Genomic DNA, 24,820 nt, shown 5'->3' with positions numbered 1-24,820 from the left:
TTTTTAACTGCTTCTTGGCCATGAGGCCGGGGCCTTCGTCACACATTTGTGTTTGTTCAGCTGACGTTTACTTCTGCAGAATCCAAGCTAATGTCAATTTTCATTGGATTTGTTTTCCAGTACCAACAACTTGACCCTTGTGGAGAACTGCCAGAATATCAGTATCGGTGAGCCTCTAGAATGCGATCTGACAAAAGTCTTTGTAGATGTTTTAGACCTCTACGTCGCTAGAGTCCAAGCTGTCTTCAGATTTCAGGAGTCCAACTGGACAGAACTACCAACGTGTTTTCAACCATATGATCACAGTAAGTAACTGGGTCAGCTTTTAAGGAACGTGCCCACCCAAAAGTGCGTTTCTTTTCTGTATCTGCTATTTACACCGTGTAGTTTTTTTAATCTTGTGTCTTCTGGATATGGTTGCCAGATACTTGAGTATTGAAAGGAGGACACAGAAAGAAGGAAATGATTAAAATAGAGGGCGCATTAGAAGTTTCACTCAGGGGGGTCTCCTAAGTAACCAAGAAAAAAACTGTTTACAAAACTAAGTGAGGCTTTTTATCATAATGTAAAGTATTTACTGAAAGGGTTAAGCACCTACCTGATGCCGTAACGTCCCTCAGTTCTCAGTTCTGTCCAGGAATTTGCATTTTCTCTTCGTAGAACGTTATTCATCAAAAGATCACAAAATTAATAACAAAAAAAAACACAGATGTCTGTTATTGTTATCAGAAATAAAATTGCCATTTTGATCATTGATACACTGTAGCTATTAGTGATGGGAACTCCGGCTCTTTTCAAAGCTTCGGCTCTTTTGGATCGGCTCCTGAATGGCTCTTCCTTTAGTATCACTTGGATGCTTATATTTTAGCCTAATTAAGCAATTATGAATGGTTTGTGTATAACCTAAGCAATTTCTTATTCATTGTTTTCAGACATTACGTATTTTTATGCATTTTTTCCACAGCAAACAAATTAAAGGCCAAACTCAACAACAACAACACAACACTATGACTCTTTGAATAAAAGTTTTTAGGCCAGGTTGGCATTCAGAAATGCCAGATGCCTCAGCTTAGATGGGCTGATGCGATTTCTCCTCTCTGTGATTATTTGTCCTGTTTTTGAGAAGACTCTTTCTGAGGGGACCGATTTAGCGACAATGCAAAGTCTTCCTACCATTACCTTAACCAGGCGTGGGTAGACTGCAGCCTTGGCCTCCCACCAACTCAGTGGGTCTTCAGCTCTTTGGATGAGGGGCTCCTCAAGATAGGACTTCTACTCCAGCATAGCATCAGCTGTGGGATTTCTCCTTGCAGTGTCTCCTGTTGCTCTTTCGTCAAAGAGCCTCCACACAGCAGAAGCTTATGGTTCTTGTGAACACGGCCCTGCTCCAATTTCTTCTTCTTGGCCCTCTGATGGAGGAGCAGACAGGCTGCTGCACTTATTCTTTGAAATGCCTCATCCACAGCTCTTTTGTCATTAAATGCTACCTTTTTCCAGAGCAGTGATTTCTGATAGCACAGTGTTGTACTCCATCCTCAGATATATAGTTATGGAATAATTGTTTGGGACAAAGTTTTTCTGCTAGGGAGAACATACATGGGGTTTAAGGCCTGTACAAAAGTTGTAAATCCTCTGTCCTCCACAATAGAAAATGGTTGAAAGTTGCCAGCTATCATTTTGGCCAGCTCCTCATCGACACTTATTTGATTGTTTGGCGTCATTTGTTTTGGAATAAATGTGCTTATTTTGATTTGAACTGAAGACCGTGTTATACCTGCAGTTTTCGGTAAGACAGTGGATGCTGCAGCAGAAGTACTTGGCTCTTTTCCAGGGTCAATGGATGGCAGGAGAGAAGGCACGCTGTCCTCCAGTTGCACGGATGGGTGGGTGGTTCTTATATGTCTGTGCAGGTTTGTTGTTGACCCTGCTCTAATAGATATTTTCATATTACAAATTCTGCACTTAGCTTTGCAGTCTCCAATATCACTGAAATGCAGCCAGATGCTGCTTCTTTTTCGGCTTTCACTCATTTCTTCACTCTTCTTTTTTTCTTCACGATGCGCTTGCATTTAAATCTGGCTCCTCGTCTGTCTCAGTCGCTCTGTGTACCTGGCCTGTACCAACACTCGCTGTCTTCTGAACGTCTGCCCCCCTTCCTTCTTTCACATAATGGTACGATCCTTGTCCGACGTGTTGTTCGTGAACGAGCCGGCATTATGAGCCAATGTTCTGTGTGCCCATATAAGTAAAGTCCCGCCTCTGCCGAATGGATTTTCAGCAGAGCTGAGCAGGAGCGACTGATGATTCGGCTCTGCTCGACGGGCATCGGCTCCTCTCGTTCGCTTCAAAGCATCGGCTCTTAGAGCCGGCTCGTTCGCGAACGACACATCCCTAGTAGCTATACTCCTATCAGAGAATAGAAATAAAAACCCATACTATAAACATTTAAAAGTCTGACATTTTCCCAGTTTGTAGCTTTGTCTGCCAGACATCTGGCAAACCTGGCAGAAAAGAAAATTCCTGATATGCTGGCCATCAAAGGGGAACCCATGCTGAACAGCAACAAACACGATGAACACATCCATTAAAATATCTCAAGTTACTTGTGTTACATAATCCACATTGGGGGGGGGGGGGGTCCAGCCATAATGCTTACAATATCAAAGTGCTTTAAAGATGTCCAAGAAAAACAAATTAAAATTGGACAAGAAAACAAATAATGCATGAATAGTATTAAAATGGATAAGGCATTCCTATGTAAGATAATATATAATGAAGAGAAGTGGAGTCCTTTAACTCTTTCAGTGCTGATGTCGACTTTTGTCAAAAGGAGGAGTTGACAATGATAATGAACTGTAAACTGTGACAAAACCAACTGTTACGTTGGACTCTCATTGCAAGAAGGAAAGTTAGCTTCATTGGTTTGACCGAGATTCCCTGTGCTAACGTGAGTAGCAAGGCGCACACAATGGCAAAAATGGCACTGACATCTGGCGAGAGATCAAAGCAAATGCGAAAAGCAAAATACTCCATGGACGACATCTTGCCTGTTATCTCTGAACTGGACTATGAATTGTCAGACTCTGATTTTGATACAAGTGACTGAAATCGAAGGTGAGGTTCCAACTTCAGCTGATTGGTCCCCAGCTAGTTGTGGTTCTGACAATGTTCGCCAGGGAGGACTGCCACTTAACAATCAGAATGTAATGCACTGTGACCGTGACTGCCACCGCTGCTGCTGCCGCCCCAGCTGCGCAAAGACAGCCCGGCAGCAAGCCTGCCGCTCATTCTTGGCAAACTGGCAGCCACAGCGTGCAGCAACAGACGTTTTATGTTGATTTCTGTGTGAAACCATCGTTTTTTTGGAAAAAAACATTCAGCCCTCAAAGAGTTAATATAGAATTAGTTTATTAAGTCTCTAAATCAATGGTTCTTAAAATTCTTTGTATTGTGACCCTATTTTACTTTGTGTCCTTGTAACCTGCAATTGCTGCAGAGCATCATCCAGGGGAGCCCGTTCCCCCTGTAGTGGAGTGGTAGCTCTGAGGCTAGGGATCTGCACTGGCAATCGGAAGGTTGCCGGTTTGAATCCCGTAAAATGCCAAAAGGGACTCTGCTCTGTTGGGCCCTTGAGCAAGGCCCTTAACCTACAATTGCTGAGCGCTTTGAGTAGTGAGAAAAACGCTATATAAATGCAAATTATTATTATTGTAGAATCGCCTACAATTGTCATCTCAGGGGGTGGTGTGGGGCTTCCCTTTGTGAATTGTCACGGGTCACAATTTCCTGGGGTGGTCTTGGCAGTTTCTCCTTGCCTGCAACTCATTCAGCACTATTGTGACTCTGTGCCATTAAGAGTCCATATGATCCAAGTTCAGACATCATGCAACCCAAAATGGATTGTGACCCATAGGTTAAGAAACTAAGAAAACATTTTTAAATAAGAGAAGAAGAAAAACAAAATTTACAGGGGTTCCACACCAAAACACCTGGCAGCCCCCACTTGTGCATTTTGTCCATCTTAAATGTTTTGAAGTCTTATTTTAAGGCCTTGTCTTAGAGCAGGGGTGTTGCACTCTGGGCCTTGAGGGCCATGGTGACTACAGGTTTTCATTCGAACCCTTTTCCTAATCAGTTTCCCTTCATTTCAATAGCCCTGTTTTTAAGGATTCAGTTCTCTGAATTTGTTCCTTCATTAAATGGCAGCCAAACAGAAATGAGATGTGAAACGAGCCAACAGATGACCAGCTAAACTCCTACCAGTCTCTTAATGAGAAGCTGATTCTTGCTGTTAAGCCCATTATTTAATTCAATGGCTTGTTGCTGCTCTCATTCTGCCACAGCTTTTTCTGTAATATGGTGGCTTGTTGTCTCATTGTTTAGCTACTAATTAAGGAAAGAGACAATTAAGGGGCCTGAGTCAAGTTAATTAAAACTAAAGCAAAAGAAGTTAATTAGCAGTGAAAACTTCTCACTAATGAAGAAGATGGTTAGAATGAAAACATGCAGCCACTGCGGCCCTCGAGGACCGGAGTTTGACACCTGTGTCTTAGAGGATTCGATGCAGTGGGTCTCGTGAGAGGTTTGGGGTATCCACTTACATTCAAACATCACAGGCGTCCACACAGGATTTTAATCGGGTGGTAGTGAATGCCACCACAGAAGAACCAGAACAGAAAATGGAGAAAAAGTAAAGATTAATAACGATTGCAAGTTCTTTGAAGATTATGATACTTGTATGCATGTATAGTCTATTAATTAATTTGGCCTATCCTACTCATAATAAAGTGGGCTTGTAGAAGTTTTTTTTTTAAAATGATCCTCCAGGTTAGCCTGGCATGTCTGTTTGTTTGTAAAGTATTTTAGATTTGTGGTGCATAACATACAAAAGACCACCTCACTGCCTCCTTTATACTTGGTTCTTGGAATAATAAGGAGACCACCTTTAGAAAATGTAATGTTATGAATTGGAAAGTAATGGGATAGGCACTCAAATGCAGGAGGTGGCAAAATTATTTAAAGCTTTATATACCATTAGTAGTATTTTAAAGTCATTTCTAAAGGGCACAGGTAACCAATGTAACGATGCTAAAACTGGTGTGATGCGCCATCTTATGGAACGACAAAACGATAGCAACCAGACGGAGCCACACACACACAGACAGACACCCCGACACATCTCCCTTTATTAGGGTGGATTAGTAGTATTTTAAATGTTGATTCCAAGCAGTGTAACGGCGCTAAACTGGTGTGATGTGCTCAGATTTTCTTTTTCTGGCTACAAATTCTTGTCATTTTGAACTCCCTGCAACCGATTGACATCTTTCTTTGGTAGACCTCTTAGGAGTGCATTACAATAATCTAGTTTACTAAAAATGAAAGCTTGAATTGATTTCCCAGCCGGCGGCATGGTGGTGCAGTGGGTAGTGCTGCTGCTTCTCTGTTAGGAGACCTGGGTTCACTTTCCAGGTCCTCCCTGCGTGGAGTTTGCATGTTCGCCCCGTGTCTGCTTCGGTTTCCTCCCACAGTCCAAAGACATGCAGGTTGGGTGCATTGGCGATTCTAAACTGTCCCGAGTGTGTGCTTGGTGGGTGTGTTTGTGTGTGTGTGTGTCCTACGGTGGGTTGGCACCCTGCCCAGGATTGGTTCCAGCCTTGTGCTCCGTGTTGGGGTGGGATTGGCTCCAGCAGACCCCCATGACCCTGTGTTTGGATTCAGCTGGATGGATGGATGGATGGATGGATGATTTCCCAGCATCTTGCAATGTTATAACTGGTCTAACTCTGACAACGTTCCATAAAGGAAAAAAACGAAGTCCTGGTAATTAATATGCGGTTTAAAGTTTGGGTCCGAGTACTTGATTGCTCCTAAAATCTTCACTTCCATCTTGACTTTTAATTCTAAGAGGTCAAATTTATTTCTAATACCTGTATTATTTCCATTTTTATTAATAACGAAGATTTCAGTTTTTTTCCATGTTTAGCTTTCGTTTTGAAATACAAGACAGACATTGAATCAAAGAGGCCAGAGCATCAGACTCCTCAGGTGCTATAGATCAGTAAAGCTGTGTGTCATCTGCGTAGCTGTGGTATTTTGAGGTAATTTGGCTTAATGGGAGCATGAAAATTGAAAATGACAGCAGGCACCAGAATATTGTAGATCCTTGTGGTACGCCATATACAATATCATGGATCTCTAATCTGCAATCGCCACCCCTAACAGAATTTTCTACCTGTAAAGTTAAGACTGACACCAATTTAAGACCCTGCTCGAGAGGCCTGCCCATTGACTAAGGTGATCTATAAGAATCCTGTGGTCTGTGGTGTCAAATGCTGTGCCCATGTCTAATAGACATGACCCCCACAATTCATTGACTGCTTTAACTAGGACAGTGCAGACCTTAGGGGTCTTTAAAACTCTACCTGATATTATTCTGAACAAACAAGGTAAATGGAAATGGGGGGGCTTGTTTGGCTGAGTGGCCTGTTCTCTTCCAGTCTCTTCTGCTCTTATACAGCAGTACCATAAAATGGTGAGTTTGGCACAGGCTATCTTCCTTGGAGGGTGTCCTGTCATTGTTTCTGTCTGTGAATGAAAGTTTCATTTTCTTGTGTTAATGTAACTAGCCATGCTGGTGTGTTTCCTTGAAATGGTAGTTCAATAATTAAAAGAATGTCCTAAATGTGCATAAGGCGATAGTTAAGTATTAGGGTAAACTTAAAAGCCCTTAAAAAGGCGATAAATCCATTTACTGAATGCACTTGGTAACCTTTAAGGTTCATTTCCCATAATTACTGTAACAATGTTTTTTGTACCTTCTACCCTTTAGGGTCCTACTGGGATGTTTAATTGAATCCGAACCTCCATTCTTCATTATTGTCAGGGTCAATTTTGCATATGATAATCATTGTATATTTTATCATTTGCTTTGTTCATTTGGGGCAGAGTGGTGGCTCTGAGGCTAAGGATCTGCGCTGCCAATCGGAAGGTTGCTGGTTCGAATCCATCCAAAGTGACTCTACTCCTTTGAGCCCTTTAGCAAGGCTTTTAACCTGCAATTGCTTCGTTCTGGGTATGACGTTTATCTGGATCCAGCCCTGTAAGCAGGTCCTTCAGTTTACAGCCACCATAACCACCAGTGTGGTGCCGAGTCACCTGCTGCACTCGGGTCCAAATCCAGGTGGTTCATCATGTGGTGGGCACAACAACGTGGTATCAGTGCATGCTCTCAACCTCTCTCTCTTTTTCGTTTCAGCCTTCCTTGGACCCCCAGAGGTGAGGATGATTGGACACTTTGACAGTATTATTGTCAATATCACGCAACCAAGGACAAAAAGCATTCACTCTTTGCCAGCTGTCTATGGAAAGTTTAATTATGAAATTAAACTGATAGACATGCGAAGTAACAATGAGGTAAGGGCAGTATTTAAAGAATACCAGGTATCGGTTCAATATCAATTTATTATGCCTTTCTTTATTCAATACGTGATTGTGGAGAGCAGGAGTCACTTCAGATGATATCGAGCATTAAGCAGGAAGCAGACCTGGACTTGAAGCCGTTTGGCAGTATTGCACTGGGCTGTCGTTAATTTCCCAAATGTAATGAGATGATGTGATATAGTGGGTCCACAGCTCACGTCTAAAAGGCCAGTTTTAATTAATAATCACCGCACTTGCAGCTTAGTGAGGGGGCGTGGTGGTAGTGTGGCCGAAACGGTTCCTGAGAAGTTCGTGATGTGGGCATTTCTCACCTAAGTGCACAGGTGAGAAACGGTCCACATCCGTAATTGTTCCCAGGGGCTGCTGATTGCTACAACTACCACGTCCTCTTAATAAATAGGGGGAAAAAATGAAAGAAACAAACGGAGGTTGCAGAAGCAGAAAGTCGGTGTGGGAGAGCGAGTGAGTGAGTGAGTGAGTGCAGGCTCGCGTGCAGCTGAGCAGGGAGCCTGGGTGTTGGGCCGACACCCGGGGAGTAGTCGTAGTGGTCACTCCCACGGAGTTTATAGTGAAGAGCGGGAGTGACCGGAAGGCGGATGACTCTCCACGGAAGGCAGCGGGAGTCGGGTCTTGGGACGTGGAATACCCAGCATGAGAGCCCTGGTCATTGGGGGATCCCAAGTCACTGTTTGGTGGAGCCTACCGGAGTCAGGGATCGGTAAGGCGAACCGACCAGTAGGAGAGTGGAGAGAAGGCCAGCTGCAGGTAGGGCGACTCCCCTGTTGAGAAGCCTAGACGAGAGAAGCAGGGGAGCTGCCAGAGGAAACTTGAAGACACCGGGCTTGTTTTGTTTTAAAAGACTGCTTCCTGCATTGTTTTAACCTCGTTGTGTTTAAGACTTTTTTCTATGGTGTTTTTAACCTCCACTTCAGCACTTGTTTTATGGATTATTTAATGACTCTTTGAAAGGCACTACGCTTTATTTAATTTGGACTTTTGTTGTTTTTGTTGTTTTTTAAATAAAAGCACTTTGCACTTTTGCACCATCCTCTTTGCTCCATTGTTGTGCCTCACTGTGAGCTCATTGGTGACATTACCGGCAGTGTTGGGTTCAAGGGCTCCTGGGCAGAAGATGGGAGCATGCAGTGAACCCGCATCCTCACAGATGACCCTTTAGGCCTGTCCTCCATGACACTGCATGACATGTTAGTTATGTCTGGTTTTTGGAGAGGCTCCGCCTCTAGCCACTCCTTTTGTCTGCTGAGTACCTTTGGCCCCGCCTCTCGGTGTCTGTGTTTGATTTTCTTTATAGGCCTCAATGAAGCCTTTTTGAGTTTTGTGAGCCGGGTAAATCAAAACACACCGTGCTCTGACATCTTTGTTTTGTTACTCTCTTAATTCGTAACTGTTTACTGCCTTTATTTATATGGAGTTTTATTTTAAGAGTTAGAAGCAGAGTTTCTAAACTAATACAAAAATGTCATAAATGTTCTAAAGGGCAGACATTCAGCCCCACACAATGTTTGAGGTTTGGCTACCCAGTTTGCACTGTGGATTCACTTGGTTTTCACACATACATTAATTTTATGAAACTGTCAAATCTGTAGCAGAAGTGTTATTTTATGACCGTTTGCTTTTAATTTGGATTGCACTGAGGTTGACTTTGTGTGTATTATGAAATGATGATTATGACGTTTGACTTTGAAAGGTAACAACTTTTAGTTTTATAGCTTATTGGAAAAAACAAATAAGGGAGATTAATATATTTTCAGTTTAAGAAGACCGAGCAAACTTTTATAGTTTATTTTTGTCCATTATCATCAGTGAGCTCATAAGTAATTATTCTTATGGAGGCCAGAAAGTCGTCGATATCCAATCTGACGAAAATGATAAAAGAGTCGTGTTGTTAACCTTAGTGCCGCATCATGATGTGCATTTCAATTTTTCATCACATCTCTAAGTCTTATAACAACAGATTCCTCCAGTATAACAAAAGTAGCCCATGGGTTTCACTTTTGAATTGATGAGCATCTCTCCTCCAGTATGTTGGCCAAGAGTCCTGTCTTCAAACCAAAAGTGAGACCCCATGTGAAAGGCTTTTGCTTTACTGTAGGAATTGATTTAACGATATTTTAGGAAGAATGCAAGTATTTTGCACATTTTGAGTATACAGCTGGATGACTTGATGTGGATTATGCAACACGAGTAATGGGAGAGTTTTTCTCATGGGTGTTTGAAATTGTTCACTGTTGCCCACTTCCATTAAAGCATCAAATTTGTTTGTTCCGTTCTGCATGAAAATGAGATTAAAGCATTTTCTTGCCTGTCGCCACAATCTACATATCGTAAGTAACATGTAAAAAAATTTTTTGGGTGGAGTATTCGTTTAAGATTTCTGTTGAGCGTTTTGAGTTAGGATGAAAGGTGGAACATATTTTTAGTTTAGGACTTTGCCCAGCCTTTGACTTCTGGTCACTACTCTTCTATTTATCGGCCTCCTTGAGAGAGCACAGCACACGTACACATATACTGTATACACACACTTCTACATACACATCTATACTATGTATACACATATTACATGAGACATTTACAGCTGATGCCCAAAAGTTTCCCTTCACCTTGGATAAAGACATTCAAACTCCATGTTTCACAAGTCCACGTGTCACTTAGGGCATCCACTTCACCCAATAAGTGTTCATGTCACAATAGTAGCTCAGAGACTGATTTCAGCCTTTATTTCTTAAATTAGATTTTTGTTAGTATTTGATAGCCTTGCCTTTTGATTGCTTAACTTGAGCCAGCTGGCAGGAATTTGTGTCCGTCCCTCCTGACAGAGCTGGCGTGAGTCAATTAGGTTGGCAGGCCTCCCTGCTCAGATACACTTTTTCAGTTTCTGTAGGATTCAAGTCAGGGCTTTGTGATGGCCACCCCAATATATTTCACCTTGTCTTTAACACTAGAATTACCGAAACCTACGAAAAAACTTGTACTCCTCGTCCGCCTTAAATCCCTTTGCACCTCTCCGTCAGCGTCTTTTGTGTTGTAAATGTGTTGAGAATGTGTAAAGAAATAAGTTAGTGTCGTGTAGCCCAAAATCAGAAAAGGAAGGCAGCAATGGGCTTTAACAGGCCCTGCCTTTTGACAGCTGTGACTCACTCTAAGAAGATAAGGACCCCCCCAAAAAAAAAACCCTTGTAGGGAAAAAATGTAAGAAACCTCAGGAAAGGCAGTTCAAAGAGAGACCCCCTTTCCATGTAGGTTGGGCATGCAGTGGGTGTCGAGAAAAGGGGTGTAATTACAATCCACAGAATACAAATAATTCTCAATACAATAGAGATATTACAAGTGCAGAGCAGAATTCAACAGTAGATATCCCATAATATGATTTGGATTTGTTCAAATTTCAGATTAAATTTCATCCTGCTGAAAAGTTAGTAAATGGACTAAATTTGAGAAGAATACTGAAATCTACTGGATTTTTGTGTAATTTACTGATTGGTTTTGCGCTATCCTTTCTTTATTGCAGACCACACACACACACACACAACTATTCAAATACATGCAGGCTTCTTTATATATCCTCAAATACAGTAAATCAGCTGTAATTTCTTTGTGAGCTCCTGTGTGGAATACTCTGAATCCTGTACCAGAGTTCTGACCTTTGCTACAGAAGCTGTAGACCTGAAGTCCTGTATGTCAGATTACAGAACTAGAAATGCCAAGCATGGCAAATTAAACAGCTGCGTTACGCAGTTTCCAGCACAGGTTCACGTTTCCAAAGTATCGTCAGCTCGCCTGTTTTACAGCCAATAAGGAGCTGTCTGACAAAACTGGTGCCGGTGCGAAGGGTTTACAGACATAGTGAGTTCAGCCACATCTCTGCCTGTCTTTTCCTTAGTGTTATATAAAACATGCAGCATCATGCAGACAAGTCGCTCTTCTGCTTGTTGGTCCTCTTTTCTTGTTCCTTGTACCTGCAGTTATATGCATTGTACTTCTGGGCTGAGTGCTCATTGGCTGTCAGCAGTCACATGCACACAGAGCCCGCCCCTAGACAAAATCAAAGCTGCTTGAGGAAAGGGTGAGTATGTCACACTACACGACAGGAGTGTCTCGACTCTCTCAGATTAGTAAATGAGTGGCGCAGTCCTGTAATGCGAGTGGCCTTAATGTGCCTTGTGATGTGAGGGGCGTCATGTAAAGTGATAGTGGATCACATTTGTTGAATGTTACATAATGCTTCATTATATGGAGCTTTGCAGTTTATTTACAGAGAGAACAAAACGTAACAAGTGCTCATTTTTTTTTGGTCTCTGTTCACTTAATCTCGTGTTTTTTTTTTGTTTTTTTTTTTTTAACAGCAAATGATCAAAATAGAAAATAATGGTAATGTTTCATTTGAGAAACGGATATTTCCGCTTCAGCCTGCTACTGAGTACTGCGTCATGGTGAGCATGAATGCAGATAACAACGAGAAGAGCATCCCTTCTGGAAGGTACTGTGCCTTTACAGCCCGCCACAATAAAGGAGGTAATGTTTTAGAACTGTTACCTAATTTAATAATAATAATCATTTTTGCAATCTGTTGTAATTATATGTATTATAAATGTTTTTGAATAGGTTTTCTGGCAAAGGTGATCGTCATTCCATCTGTAATTTTTTTCGGCATCTTTATAATCTTCATTTTATACACGGAGTTAATTCGTTCTTGGAAAATGGAGCAGCCCAAGGTCCTGGTAAGGAAGTGGAAAGTATTTTTGATTCCATAATTGTACAAGTTGCTTAGGAGTGTCTACAAGTGTATCCATGTAAGATGTACTTTACATAATTCAAATAAACCCCATATGCTATTTAATAAGATGAAAGCCCCTCTGGGGTGCAGAGGGGCATCTTCATTTACTTAACACATGGCCAGCTTTAGCACTACCTCAGAGATTCCTTTTGTGAAGAAGCCCACCGCTGTTGTTGGTCTTATTATTGTCATTACTATGACATTTGCCTTTAATATTTTATAGTCTCATTTCTTTTGTCAGTCCACCTTAGGACTAAGAAATAGAAGGGGACCCTGAACCTGAATCCTTCATTCAGACCCACCTAGCTGTCCTGAAGCAACCTCAGAAAAACTAACCTGAAATGTCAAAGATTAGGAGTCGCAGAGACCTGAGTAGCCACTTGCTAAGAACAGCAAGCAGCGCGAGAGCTTGAAAGAGGTGAATGGGCGGCCATGAAAACCACAGAAATGGCGTGTGAGGTGATGAGTGAGATACAGCCACTTAAGAACGTCTTCAGACCCCCTCTCTCGGTTACACATGTTGTTATGTTACAGCCTTGTGCTGAAATCATTTAAAAAAACACACAAGACCCCAGAATGACACAACAAAAACAGGATTTTAGGAATTACTATAAATTTATCACACGGACACAAGTGTTTAGAGCCTTTGCCTTGGCTCAGGTGCATCCCATTCTATTGAACACCACTGAGGTGTTTGGGGTCCACCAGTGGTCAATTCAGTTGATTGATTGGACCGATTAGGAAATTCACACACCTGTCTACAGAAGACTCCACAGGTGATCAAAAAAACCAAGCCCAGAGGCCGGTGGATTTGCCTGCTGAGGTTAGAGATGGGGTCAAGGCGTAGATCGGGGAAGGCCACAGCACTGGATCTTCACAAGAGCAGTTGGTGGGGCCTCCATGTTCCCTTGTTTAGTGTCATATGACAGGCTGAAGAACTTGAGAAGAACAGCTTCCTTTCTCAGTTACATTCATTTACAAATAAGTTAGAAGACACTCCCGAAGCACCATTCAGCACACAGATTGTGGTTTCTTAGCACCACTCTGCCAATGAGTACCATCCGAAGGTCCCAAAATAGTGAAGTCTGGCGAAATAACAGGTTCTTAGAAATGAGGCTTCTTACATGTGTTGGAGAACAAAGACGTTGAATTAAAATGTCATCTGTATTTCTAAATGTTCTGGTACAATTGAAGTCAGGTTGTCCAAATTTCTACTAAACTAGGCAATCTGGGGAGAAAGTCCTTGATAAGAGAGGTGACCAAGAACCTGATGGCCACTCTGGCTGAGCTCCTGAGATCCTGTGTGGAGTTGGAACCACTCCACTAATCTGGGCTTTATGGCAGTGTGGTCAGACCAAAGCCTCTTCTCAGTAAAAGACACACAGAAGGCTGCTGGGATTTGCAACAAGGCACCTTGGACTGTGAGGAACAACTTTCTCTGGTTTAATGAATCCAAATGTTGAAATCTTTGGCCTCAATTCTCCGTGCGGTGTCTGGAGGAAACGTCATCACCCGCGCAATGCCATTCCAATGGTTAAGCATGGTGGTGGCTGCATTAGGGATTAGAACAGTCAGGATGGGGGAGAAAGCTGAACGGAGAAAAGTAGAAAGTCACAGCCTGCTCGAGTACTCTGGGCTGAAGGTCTGCCTTCCAACAGGGTAAAGTAATGACAATGCAGGAGTGACTTAGGGACAACTGTGGGCATGTCTTTGAGTGGGTTACGTCCGAGCTCTGGCAGGACCAATCAAACATCTCAAGAGACGCATTAAAATAGCGAACCACAAACGGTCTCCTGCCACAGGAGATTGGCAGAAAATCCACACGGCCAGGTGTACAAAGCTTGTCATGCCAAACCCAAGATGTGTCTGGGCTGGAAAGACTGGCAAAGGGTCTAAATACATGTGTTGGTGGGATACTTCAGTTTTTTATGTTTAATAAATTTGCAGGAATTCCTAAAATGCCATTTTCTCTTTGTCATTCTGGGGTGTTGAGTGTTTGATGTGGGGAAATTTTTAAAGGATTTCTTGACAAAGCAACAAGGGGGGGGGTGTGAAAGAGTGAAGGGTCTGAAGACTTTCTGAGTGCACTTGACAGACAGATAGACCAAGAGTTCAATGTCGAAGCTCACAATGATGCCTGTCTGCCATCAACACAAACACACCAAGCGATCCCTCAGCAGAGACAGCCTGCCATGTCAAATGTTAAAAACAAAGTGACCGGGAGAGAAAAGGACAGAGAGTGAGAAAAATATTATTCTGGTGCCAAATAAGTTATTATATAAACTGTTTTATAGCTGAGAATACTGGATATAAGTGAGAAGAAATGAAAACAAAAATGAATTTAAATAATAAATGAAAACATATCGGTAGGTTTAGTCGCTAACCAGTTTGCCGACTCTTCACTTTTGTTAGCCACCTGTAGATCAGCAGAGACGCTCAGCCACTGGATGAGTTGCTCCAAAGCACAAGTGATTTGTTAATGACCTTCTGTTAACATGCGTAGACATAAATGATTATCGAAGTTCTGCTTTACAGTTAAAGGAGATTTTGCACGGCTGTACAAAGTGGTAGGCTCGTGCATTGCTGTCAACAAAATTCAAACTCCTGACAAATAAACTGACGTCAATTTTTATTTATTTATTTTTTTCCCTTGTGATCTCCATTCTGTAAGGTGTAAACGTTTTGTCAAGCGGCACAATTTCTACTTCAAGGCTACTGATTATTGTCTTGATATGCAACGAGTACAAAGAAAGCCAGCAGCTCTTTTCAGGGTGTGCTGCTGGACCAGTCACTGTGCACGTCTGCTGGACTTGGCCACGGTCACATCTAACTGCTGTCACCTACTGTATGAACCGATTGGAATTCTGTCAGGGATCGTCTCTATCTGATCCTTCTTTCGGCACTCTGGAGATCGATGAACAGCAGTCTAATGTTCTTGTGACACCATGCTCGTACAGAAGTGGTGTCCTAGTTCCACTGTTAGCCTGCAGTCCTCACTTTTGTATGCTTCACTAGGACTATCGTACTGTCACTGGCCATTTCTGAACATCTCTGTATTACCTCACGATAAATTTTGTGCTTCGACCACCGATATTCACTGTCACAATTGCTGCTGCACCAGCCATCCCCCCATCACTAGTGGCTGTTCTCTGAAGACGAGGATACCTGTGATGATGGTGTGTGTGTGTGTGACTATCGGTAGACGAGTTATGGTAGGGATTATGGTAAAGAAGTTAAAGAGGGTTCAATCGGCCAGTCTAGACACAGGAAGGCTTTGTAGATTTTACGCTTTAATTCATTCTGCGGCCCTTGTAGCCTTTACCCGGCCATGATTGTATGGTTTGTTAAGGGAAGTGAAAAAGCAGCACCTAAAGTCTTGTCCAATCTCAACACTTATGCTGGATAACTTTGTTAGTTAAATATATGAAGTAGCGATTTATGCATGGAGTTTTTTCTGTTTATCCTGACTCCCTTCATCTCGCGTTACATTTTGTCTAAAGATCTGAAGCCCTTCACTGTGACAAATATGCTGAAATGAGTGGATACCAGGAGGGGGCACATACCTTTTCACAGTACTGTTTTTCATGTTAAAGTTGTTTGCTGGAGTAGACGTGATGTGCAAAAGGCTGTTTTAGGCCACAGCACAAGTAGCATGTTGCATGGTGGTGGTTGTCTGCCATTAGCTTATCGGGTTGCTGACACTCAAATGGTTTTTGTGGCTCTTCTGGCAAACGTGATGAGGCTGATCAGAGTACCAGAGCCTAAACTGGCCTCCTAGCTGCTTTGGCCATTCTCTTATCCCTTATGCGATGCTTTAGTGAGCTGATTTTCTGACCCTCTGACATTTTTCTTTTATTTTGCAGACCTCTTTCGTGATTCAGGATGTCGTCCGAGTAGCAGAGATTGAGAAGTGTTACCCCATCTTAGTCACAATTCTGCCCAGACCTGACGATACACAGAACTTATACAGAGATGCCTACTTTAAGTCAAGGCAGAGCGAGGACTCGGATGATGAAGAAGATGACGTTTATGAGAAGTGTGGCTTGAAGGTGCCAGTCCAGCAAAGCTACAACAGCAACAAGAAGCTTGAGAAGAACGTCAATCCCCCTCTGTGTGAGCAGTTTGGAGAGGAGGAGTCGAGCCGTGAGGTGCTGGGTAACCAAACCGGGGTGACATCTGAACATCTGGAACCCTTGGATTTGGAGCAGCAGGTGTGCCCGCCCGAGAGCCTGGAGATCTATGAAGATGTGCCTCTGTGTTCAGTGATGCTCTGTGACCTTGAGCAGGAATGTGTGACCAACGATGCAGTCACCGGAGACATTCGCTTAGAGAAATTGGACCAGCAGGTGGAGCAGAAGCTTTCAGACATTTTGACTGTGGAGCCGGTGAGTGTCGTCAAAGGCGCGGTCAGTGAGGATCACAACGAGGAGCCACTGTTCATTTCAGACTCTGAAGAAGAGGACAGTGATGATGATGATGAGCCTTGTGGATATTTAAGCCGTTAGTCGTACGGTGCACTTTATAAACGGTTTGCTTTAACTGTGGGCTGCAGCGCTCGAGGGCCATTAGCAGCTTTCTGTCCAGCTAATGTTAATGGAACACATGGCTGTAGAAGCAAAGGTGGTCTGTGATGGCTCAGCGTGCCACCATTACGTATGCACTGAGCACTTTCTGTACCTGTGAGGGGTGCATTGAATAAACTGGTAGGAAACTCGGCATGATGGGGCACAAGTGCAGGGTAGCTACTCAGTCTCAACAAATGAGGAGACCCTCATCAAGCAGAAAAAAAACTGATGACTCCACCAGGCCTTCCACAACTAACTGCCGATGAGTGATCAGGCGGCCAAGACCCCCAAGTTTACGAGCCGACACACACGTGGCTCCCTTTTTATTTTTGGAAGAGATTTGGTACTGTACCTGCTGGATTCACAATGCAGTATTACCTTTGTTGAGCCACGGACTATTTTGGGATTGAGCAGACGAAGAGAACCGCAACTCGATGGCATCCCTTGGAGCTTCTTTGTGACGGTCGTAAATCGGAGGACAGTTAAGCGGCTGGGCCTTTGGAGTTTGTGTCTGAAGCAGTTCATCCAATCACAGTCTTGGCTTGGGACACCCCTCCAGTAATAAACGTGTGTGACCTTTAGGGGGTGTCCTAAAGCCAGAACACCACTGTCTCACTCACTCCACTTCCACTCCAAATGGACTCGCTCATTACGCACAAAATCTCCAAACCACACCACTGCACCCAGTGCACTAATCGTCTGTCCCTCCTCCTCTTTCTAACTCACCTGGGTGCCATGGGGGGCTGGGAAGCACTTCCAGATCAGTCAAAACCACCAAATGACCTGGGAGGCTTATAGCAATTCTGCCCAACAGCACCCGAGGACCCCATGTCATGTCCAAATGGGAGTCCTACCAGAGAGATGCTGCCCCCTAAAGGAACACCTGGCCCTTGGAGGTGGTCTGCCATGGTCCATCCATTTTGGCCTTCCAGTCAGCATGCACTCCCAGCCCTGTCTAATATACCACCAATCTTATATGAACAAGAGGACTGTATGGGGGGCACTGCAGCGCTGACCACCAGCCTAAAACACAGACACAGCAGTCTAAAGGAAGAATAAAAGAAGGGTTTTGTGAATAAAAACCAATAATTGATACAGGAATTACAAATGGAGATCTCTGCCCGCAGCACCCATCTAAACTGTTGTGACCCCTGGCTGCTCCGTCACTGGTGCTCTGCCTTTGTCACAGTGAGCCCCTTTAACACCAGTGGCCTCCTGACCAAGAGGAGGAAGACCCTGTGAAAACTGTGCCTTGTGCCGCTCACATGTGCCCCCCAACCTTAAGCACTGCCAGAGTCCTGAAGGATGTCCTGCACCCCTCTGTGACTTGGGCAGAGCTCACCCTGGTGGCACCAACTGTCCCATAGTGGGCTACTGAACTGCAGAATATTTTCCTGTAGCCCATGGGGACTCCGAGTGACCCCATATGTATGTTAAAAATCGTGAATGGAGAAACATGGGGACAAATCTTTAGTCATGCAGAAAATTAGGATGACTTTCAGGGGGTTGAATACTTCTGCACACTGCCGTGTATAAACCTACACACACACACACACACACACATGGTGCCTATAAAAAGTGTTTGCCTCCTTTGAAGTTTTCTTCTCGTTTTGTGACAACAGAAAAACAAATTGTAAAGTCCAAGTGAAAGCCGATCTCCGAGCAGAGTGCGCTAAACGAATTACAAATCTAAACCACAAACTCGTTGGTCTCGGGCATGTGCACCCCCTTCACGTCGGTAATCATTAGCTGATGGCAGCCGTGCCAGCCTCGAGTCTCTGTGCCCAGGTTCCCCTCTATCAGCTCTGCCGTTTTTCCCCATTTGAGACCGCTCAAGCTCTGTCAGGTGTCCTGGTGGTCCTGAGTAAAGAGCCTTTGTCAAGTCTCGCCTCAGATCCCATCATTGGATTGAGTCATGGTCTCCGTCTTGGCCACTGCAGGACATTCATGTTGTTGTTCTGAATCGATTCGCGCCAAGCTTTGTTCTCGTGGTCTTCTACGGGGGGCAGGTGTCCCACCTCATATTTGGCCCCATTCATTCTAATGTCTCAGGCCTTCCTGGGCCTGCCGCAGAGAAGCATCCCCACAGCCTGATGCTGCCACTGGCATGTTTCATGATGTAGCTTAGGTGATGTGCCACTTAACAAGATATTTAGTCTACCAGCCAGAAAGCTCCATTTCGGTCTCCTCTGTCCACACGACGCTCTTCCAGCTGACTTCAGAGTTGCTCACGTTCTTCTCCCACGATGTCCTCTGCCTTTTCACTTTGCTGCCCTGCCATAAAGCGCAGCTGTTGTTTGCAGTGTCACCCACTGTAGCTTGTGACTCCTTCACCAGTCTCGGGGTTCAGGCTTTGTGGACAGGCCGTGCTCTTTGGGTTTCTTCACGACTGATTAGAAGTGGAGCTTCTCTGACTTGGAGGTTTTCTGGTCTCCCTCAGTCCCTGACTTGAGTGGCATTTTGTGTTCTTGTGCCTTCATTGGGTTTGTTAGGTCAAATTGAGTGGGCCGTCCAGATACAATCAAGGGAAACCCCCGATAGGCGTGGAACTAATGATGGGACTTGGAAAACCAGTGGGCTGAACCAATGATGATTTAGGGGGCTGCGCCAACGGTCATTTGGGTTTTATATTTGCTGTTAATTTAGAACTTTGATATTAAAGAGTCGCAAAGCCAAAGTAAATCCACTGGGGTTCCATGTTGTAGAAGAAGAAAATGTGAAAACGTATGAGGGGTGTGTATTCTTGATAGGCCCTGTGTGTGTGTGTGTGTACTCATACATGTAATACACACAATGTGTAGGCCTACGCAGCGGACCCCCAGACAGCGCCAACGACTGAAATGCCAAAGTGCCGTGTCTGGTGGGACGCTCTGCTCCTTCAGCTCTCTGCTATGCAGGTGACCCTTGCACTTTATTTGTATTTTACTAGGGGGCTTCGCTGACCCACCCCCGGGTTTGGTTTACCAGATATACAATTTAAAGAGATTATTTTCTTGTGAATTGTTACATATGCATTATTTTCACTTTTACTTTAAAACTTTTGTAAAAACAATACTTGTCCTTTATTTCCGGCCCCAGGTGTGGTTACATCTTTCTCACAGGACGTATAACGCTGCTCGTGTTGTGAAGGGGGTGCGGCTGAACGCACGCTAAGGAGATGCGGTCGGATCACCTGCTGCTGGTGAGCTGCCCAATCGTTTCAAAGCCTGTACAGCAGCTGTCCTTTTGCCACTTCACGTCTCTGCCGCTCACGTTGTGATTGGGGTGGGTTAGGGTGGCTGAACGCACACGAGGAGGAGCGGTCGGATCATCTGCTGCTGGTGAGCTGCGTGTTTTGCTTGTCATTTTAAGAGCTGGGAGCAAGTTAAAAGTGTCTCTCACAGGGCTTGACTTCTGTGAAGATCACGTCTCGTCTCCCTGGTTTCCCAAAGATTTTTTTTTTATAATAGATAAATACTCATGACTCTCTGCTCCACTCCAATTTTATTTACAGTAATTATTTTGTTGCAGAGTATCCTTCACTGAGGAGAAGCTCTGAGCGCCTGCACACGTTTCTAGTTGCCATCGATTTCACTAGCGGTGAAATCTTAACTTCTTGAAGGTTTAGTGTACTGACGAACATGAAAGGGTCTATGAAGCTGCGTCAAAGGCCTCCATAGTAAACCACTGCAGGGCTCTGAACGCCATTTATAAAGTCTGTCTGTTCTTCTTCTTGTCGTTGTTGTCGTCCTCTGTTAGGGGTTACCACAGCAGATCATCTTCTTCCATATCTTCCTGTCCTCGTCATCTTGGTCTGTCACCCCCATCACCTGCATGTCCTCTCTCACCACATCCATAAACCTTCTCTTAGGCCTTCCTCTCGCCTGGCAGCTCTATCCTTAGCACCCTTCTCTCATTATACCACTCATCTCTCCAAACCAACGCCATCTCGCCTCTCTGACTTTGCCTCCCGACCGTCCAACCTGAGCGGACCCTCTAATGTCTTCATTTCTCATCCTGCCCATCCTCGTCACACCCAATGCAAATCTTATCATCTTTAACTCTGCCACCTCCAGCTCTGTCTCCTCTGCCACCGTCACCAGCCCATATCACATAGCTGGTCTCACTACCATCCTGTAGACCTTCCCTTTCACTCTTGCTGATACCCTTCTGTCACTCCTGACACTCTTCTCCACCCTGCCTGCACTCTCTTCTTCTTCACTTCTCTTCCACACTCCTCGTCACTCTGTACTGTTGATCCCAAGTATTTGATCTCCTCACCGTTGCCTACACGCTGTTAGTAGAGCGAGTCTGCCGTTATGCTCACTCACTGCGTGTATATATATTTCAGATTTTAGATGTTTAATATTTATTGATGCTGTCATCTTTGTCTTCATCGTCAGAATGTTAAATAAACACAAAAAGTCCACACGGCTCAGTTGTGTGCTCCTTGGCCCAGTCCCGCACTCTTGCTGTCTCCTTTCCCTATTGAGGGTCCCAGTCACTCCACGTTTTGCCCCACAAGAACATCTGCACCACTGCTGAAATGTCATTAAGTGACTCCCTCCCTCTAATCTGGTGAGGCTGTGCCCACAACATCACACGATGCCCCCTCATTTGCTCGTCGCCCAGGGTATGACGCTAATCTGCACCCAGCCCCGTGAGCGGGTCCTTCAACTTACAGGGAAAACTGGGAGGGTTGGTGGCAGGATTGGCACTCCAGCCACCATTTAAAAAAAAAAAAAAACCCACTGTTCCAGGGTCGGCACCAAGGTGCTCCAGGTGTCGGCCGCTGCCCTCCGGTCCTAGTCAGCATGGTTTGTCGTGTGGTGGGTGTGCCAACACGCTGTTAGCATCACAAGCTGCCAACCTTGGCCTGAGGTCACGCTAAGTGATGTTTTGTCAGACACCCCGACTGCAGTGGCTGATTGGATTACAAATTGCTGGGCATCTCTACTTGGCCCACGACCGGGTTATGACTTTCCGGCACAGTTGCACTCACCCATTTTTTTCTGACTGCCAATAGCGGGCTGCCAGACAGAGCATGTGGGGGTCCGAAGGGTATGAGTTCAGCTGCAGGCTCAGCCCGTTTTTTCTTTTTCCATTCTATTGTGGTACATAAAACTTGAGACATGAGACTGGCGAGCTTCTCCTCAGTTTGTGAGGTCCAAGACCCCCGTGTGTCTTATTCGTTGTCGCTGCATTGTAAGCCCTCATTGGTTATCCGCTGTGATGAACACACAGCCTGTCCCTCCGACTAAAGATGGGCAGTCGCAATCTGGTTCATCTCCGTCGTGGGGTTTGTCACATTAGGTGATCGGCCAACTGTCACCGACTGGCAAGGATGAAGTAAATGAAGGCTACGACTGAACAGCGGCAGACAAGTCGCCTAATGTGACATGGCCTCTAGCTTGTGACGTTATGAGGCGCTTCCTGTGTCCATAACGGCTGGAATGCAATTCTACTGCAGCCATGGCAGGAGATCTCTCATCGTCTGATGAACGTGAGCCTGTTGTCGGGCCGTACTCTCATTCACCGTGTGGGCCTCGGGCCTTCCATCTTGGCAGTCACTCCTTACAAGGTGGTTCATTCCCACCATGAACGTCTGTGCACCGGCAGACATCTCAGATAAACTCTGAGACCTTAAACAGGGTCTACAGGTTGTAATTGATTAAGAAAATGGATGGACAGGTGGATGGGCGGATGATTTCCACTGTAAAAATGTTCATGAAAGAAAGCATACGGTGGGAGGGAGACACGTTAAACGTACTTTGTTAAAGTAGAAGACGTTTTTAAATACACTTTGTGTGTCTCTTCCCCCACCCGCCAGAATATTTAATGTAAACCAGCAGCCCCCAGTCCAGGTGGTCCTTTATTGTTATTCCTTTGCCTATTTGAGGTGGGACTGGATCCGTTTGTGCAGTTTATCCAATTGGGGCACAGCAGGTGAAGTGACTTGCTCAGGTCACACATTGGTGTCAGCGGTGGGATTTAAACCACCAACATCTTGAGCACTGCACCGCAAAAAATCATTCACCCAGGCTAAACCGTCCCGTACCTCCTCCCCCCCCCCCCCCCCCCCAATACTGTTCCTTGATGGATTTTTACGACTTTAGCACTCCATGTCCTCCCTACTCACATTCACCCCTTGAGCCGAGGCAGCAGTGTTTTCTCAGTCTGTCTGTCTGTGTCTCCTCCATACAGGACCAGTGGTGCTCAGAGACCCCCAAAGTGTGGAGCAGTCAGTCCTAAGGCCGAGTGTGTGTCACCTTCACGCCATCCTTGGCCCCCCACCCCCCTCACTTTGTCACCTTTTGTTGTGCTTCATCATTTCTGTTCGTTTTCTCCCTCATCAAACAACACTCCAGCCTGGCAAAGCAAAGTCAGGATTTTAGGAATTCCTGCCAATTTACTACACATCAAAAACTGAAATCTCACGTTGGCACGAGTGCTCAGACCCTCCATGTAATACTGAGCTGTGGCAGCCGGGAGTTTCCTTGGGTTTGACAGCCTTGGATTTGGGGACTTCCTGCCATCCCTCTTGGGCTCTGCCAGGGTGGATGGAGGCCATCAGTGGGCAGCCATTGCTGGGTCTCTCCAGACAAGTTCAAGTCTGGGCCACTCGAGGACAGTCCCAGAGTTGTCCCTCAGCCAGTCCTGTGCTGTCTTTGCTTTGTGGCCCAGACTGATGTCCATGGTGCTCTGAGTGGGTCTTCACTGAGGACTTCGCCGGACTTTTCTTCGTTCAGGTTTCCTTTCAACTCTGACTGGTCCTCCCCATCCCTGAAGTTGACAAAGAACCCCACAGCACTGTCACCACCACACTTCACCATTGTAGTGGCATTGCACAGGTAGTGAGCGTTGCCTGTTATCCTCCAGATGTGTCACTCGGGACTGAGGTCAAGCGCCTCCATGTTAGTTTCATCAGACCAGAGAGTTTTGTTTCTCGCAGTCTCAGAGTCCTTCAGCAAACCCCAAGAGGTCTTCCAGAGGCCGTTTACCAAGGAGAATATTCTCTTTGCCCACTCTGCCATAAAGCCCAGATCTGTGCCATATTGCAGTTTAATTAAGTGGTGCCGTGATGGTTGCCTTCCCTTCTGGAAGTTTCTCCCATCTCCACACAGGTCCTCTTAATAAGACCCTTCTCCCTCAATTGCTCACTTTGGTGAAGAGGTGCATTGCAGAGACTTCAGTACTGCGGTCTTCTCCAGGTTTGTCACTGTCACTCCATCCTGTCCCTAAGCTCTTCAGGCAGCTCCCTGGACCTCCTGGTTCGGGTTTTGCTACTCACATTCCACAGACAGGCGTGTGTGCCTTTCCTATTCAGTGCAGTCAATTGAAGTGACCACAGGTGGGCTTCTAGCATCTCAGCGGGGATCAACACAATGGCGCGCACTTGAGCCAAATTTCAAAGGATTGGAATTCTGGTCAGATTACAGGTTTTTTTTTTTTTTTTTTAAACTTTCAATACATTTGCAAAAATGACGAGAGTGGTGGTGGTGGTGGTGGGGGATGTCAAATTGATAAGCTTTTAAACAAAGGCTGCAACACATGTAAAGAGGGAAGGGTCTGTATGCAGTCCGCAGGCGCTTTATGAAGAATAATGAGTACTGCATGCTTTGTATACATTTTATGTATTTCCTAAATATTTATTGTTGGTATTGCATGTCCCGTTAGAACAGCCGGCACAAATCCAGATAACATTTCATTATAATGAGGACGCACAAACAATAAACTCGACTGACTCCTGCGATAGCTATGACGTAATCAGGTGCTGCCCACAACGTCACTCATGAAACGCCCTTTCAGTCAGATGACTCCTCCCACAACCCTCATCTTAAACAGAGTGTAATGCGATGTTGGGGCGTCACGTGACGGATCTCGGAGATACTTCTGGCTGCGATTACTTTCTGTTGAACTTCTGCATTAAAAAGTTCACGGCACCGCACAGCTCAGGTTGAAACCTCTCGGGAAGAGCCGTTCTGACACTCAAGCCTGCGATCAGAGAAGGACAATTAAAAAATAAGGCAGTGTCGCTACT

General features: G+C 44.8%; 1 protein-coding gene across 1 annotated transcript in view; it reads left to right on the top strand.

Annotated features, from left to right (window-relative positions):
* LOC114641459 (interleukin-20 receptor subunit alpha-like) overlaps positions 1–17,474 on the top strand; it is a 44,842-nt gene extending 27,368 nt beyond the window's left edge. Inside the window, exons 4-8 of the mRNA XM_028790490.2 lie at positions 121–305; positions 7,256–7,413; positions 11,805–11,973; positions 12,064–12,179; positions 16,099–17,474. Of these exons, the coding sequence (XP_028646323.1) occupies positions 121–305; positions 7,256–7,413; positions 11,805–11,973; positions 12,064–12,179; positions 16,099–16,740 (1,270 nt within the window). The 3' untranslated portion in view covers positions 16,741–17,474. The remainder of the gene's footprint in view (positions 1–120; positions 306–7,255; positions 7,414–11,804; positions 11,974–12,063; positions 12,180–16,098) is intronic.
* The last annotated feature ends 7,346 nt before the right edge of the window (positions 17,475–24,820 follow it).

This window comes from Erpetoichthys calabaricus, chromosome 4 (genome assembly GCF_900747795.2).
Source record: "Erpetoichthys calabaricus chromosome 4, fErpCal1.3, whole genome shotgun sequence".
In the NCBI taxonomy this organism is placed as follows: Eukaryota; Metazoa; Chordata; class Cladistia; order Polypteriformes; family Polypteridae; genus Erpetoichthys; species Erpetoichthys calabaricus.
Note: the sequence above shows the minus strand (reverse complement) of the source record. Positions and strands in the feature narration are given on the sequence as shown.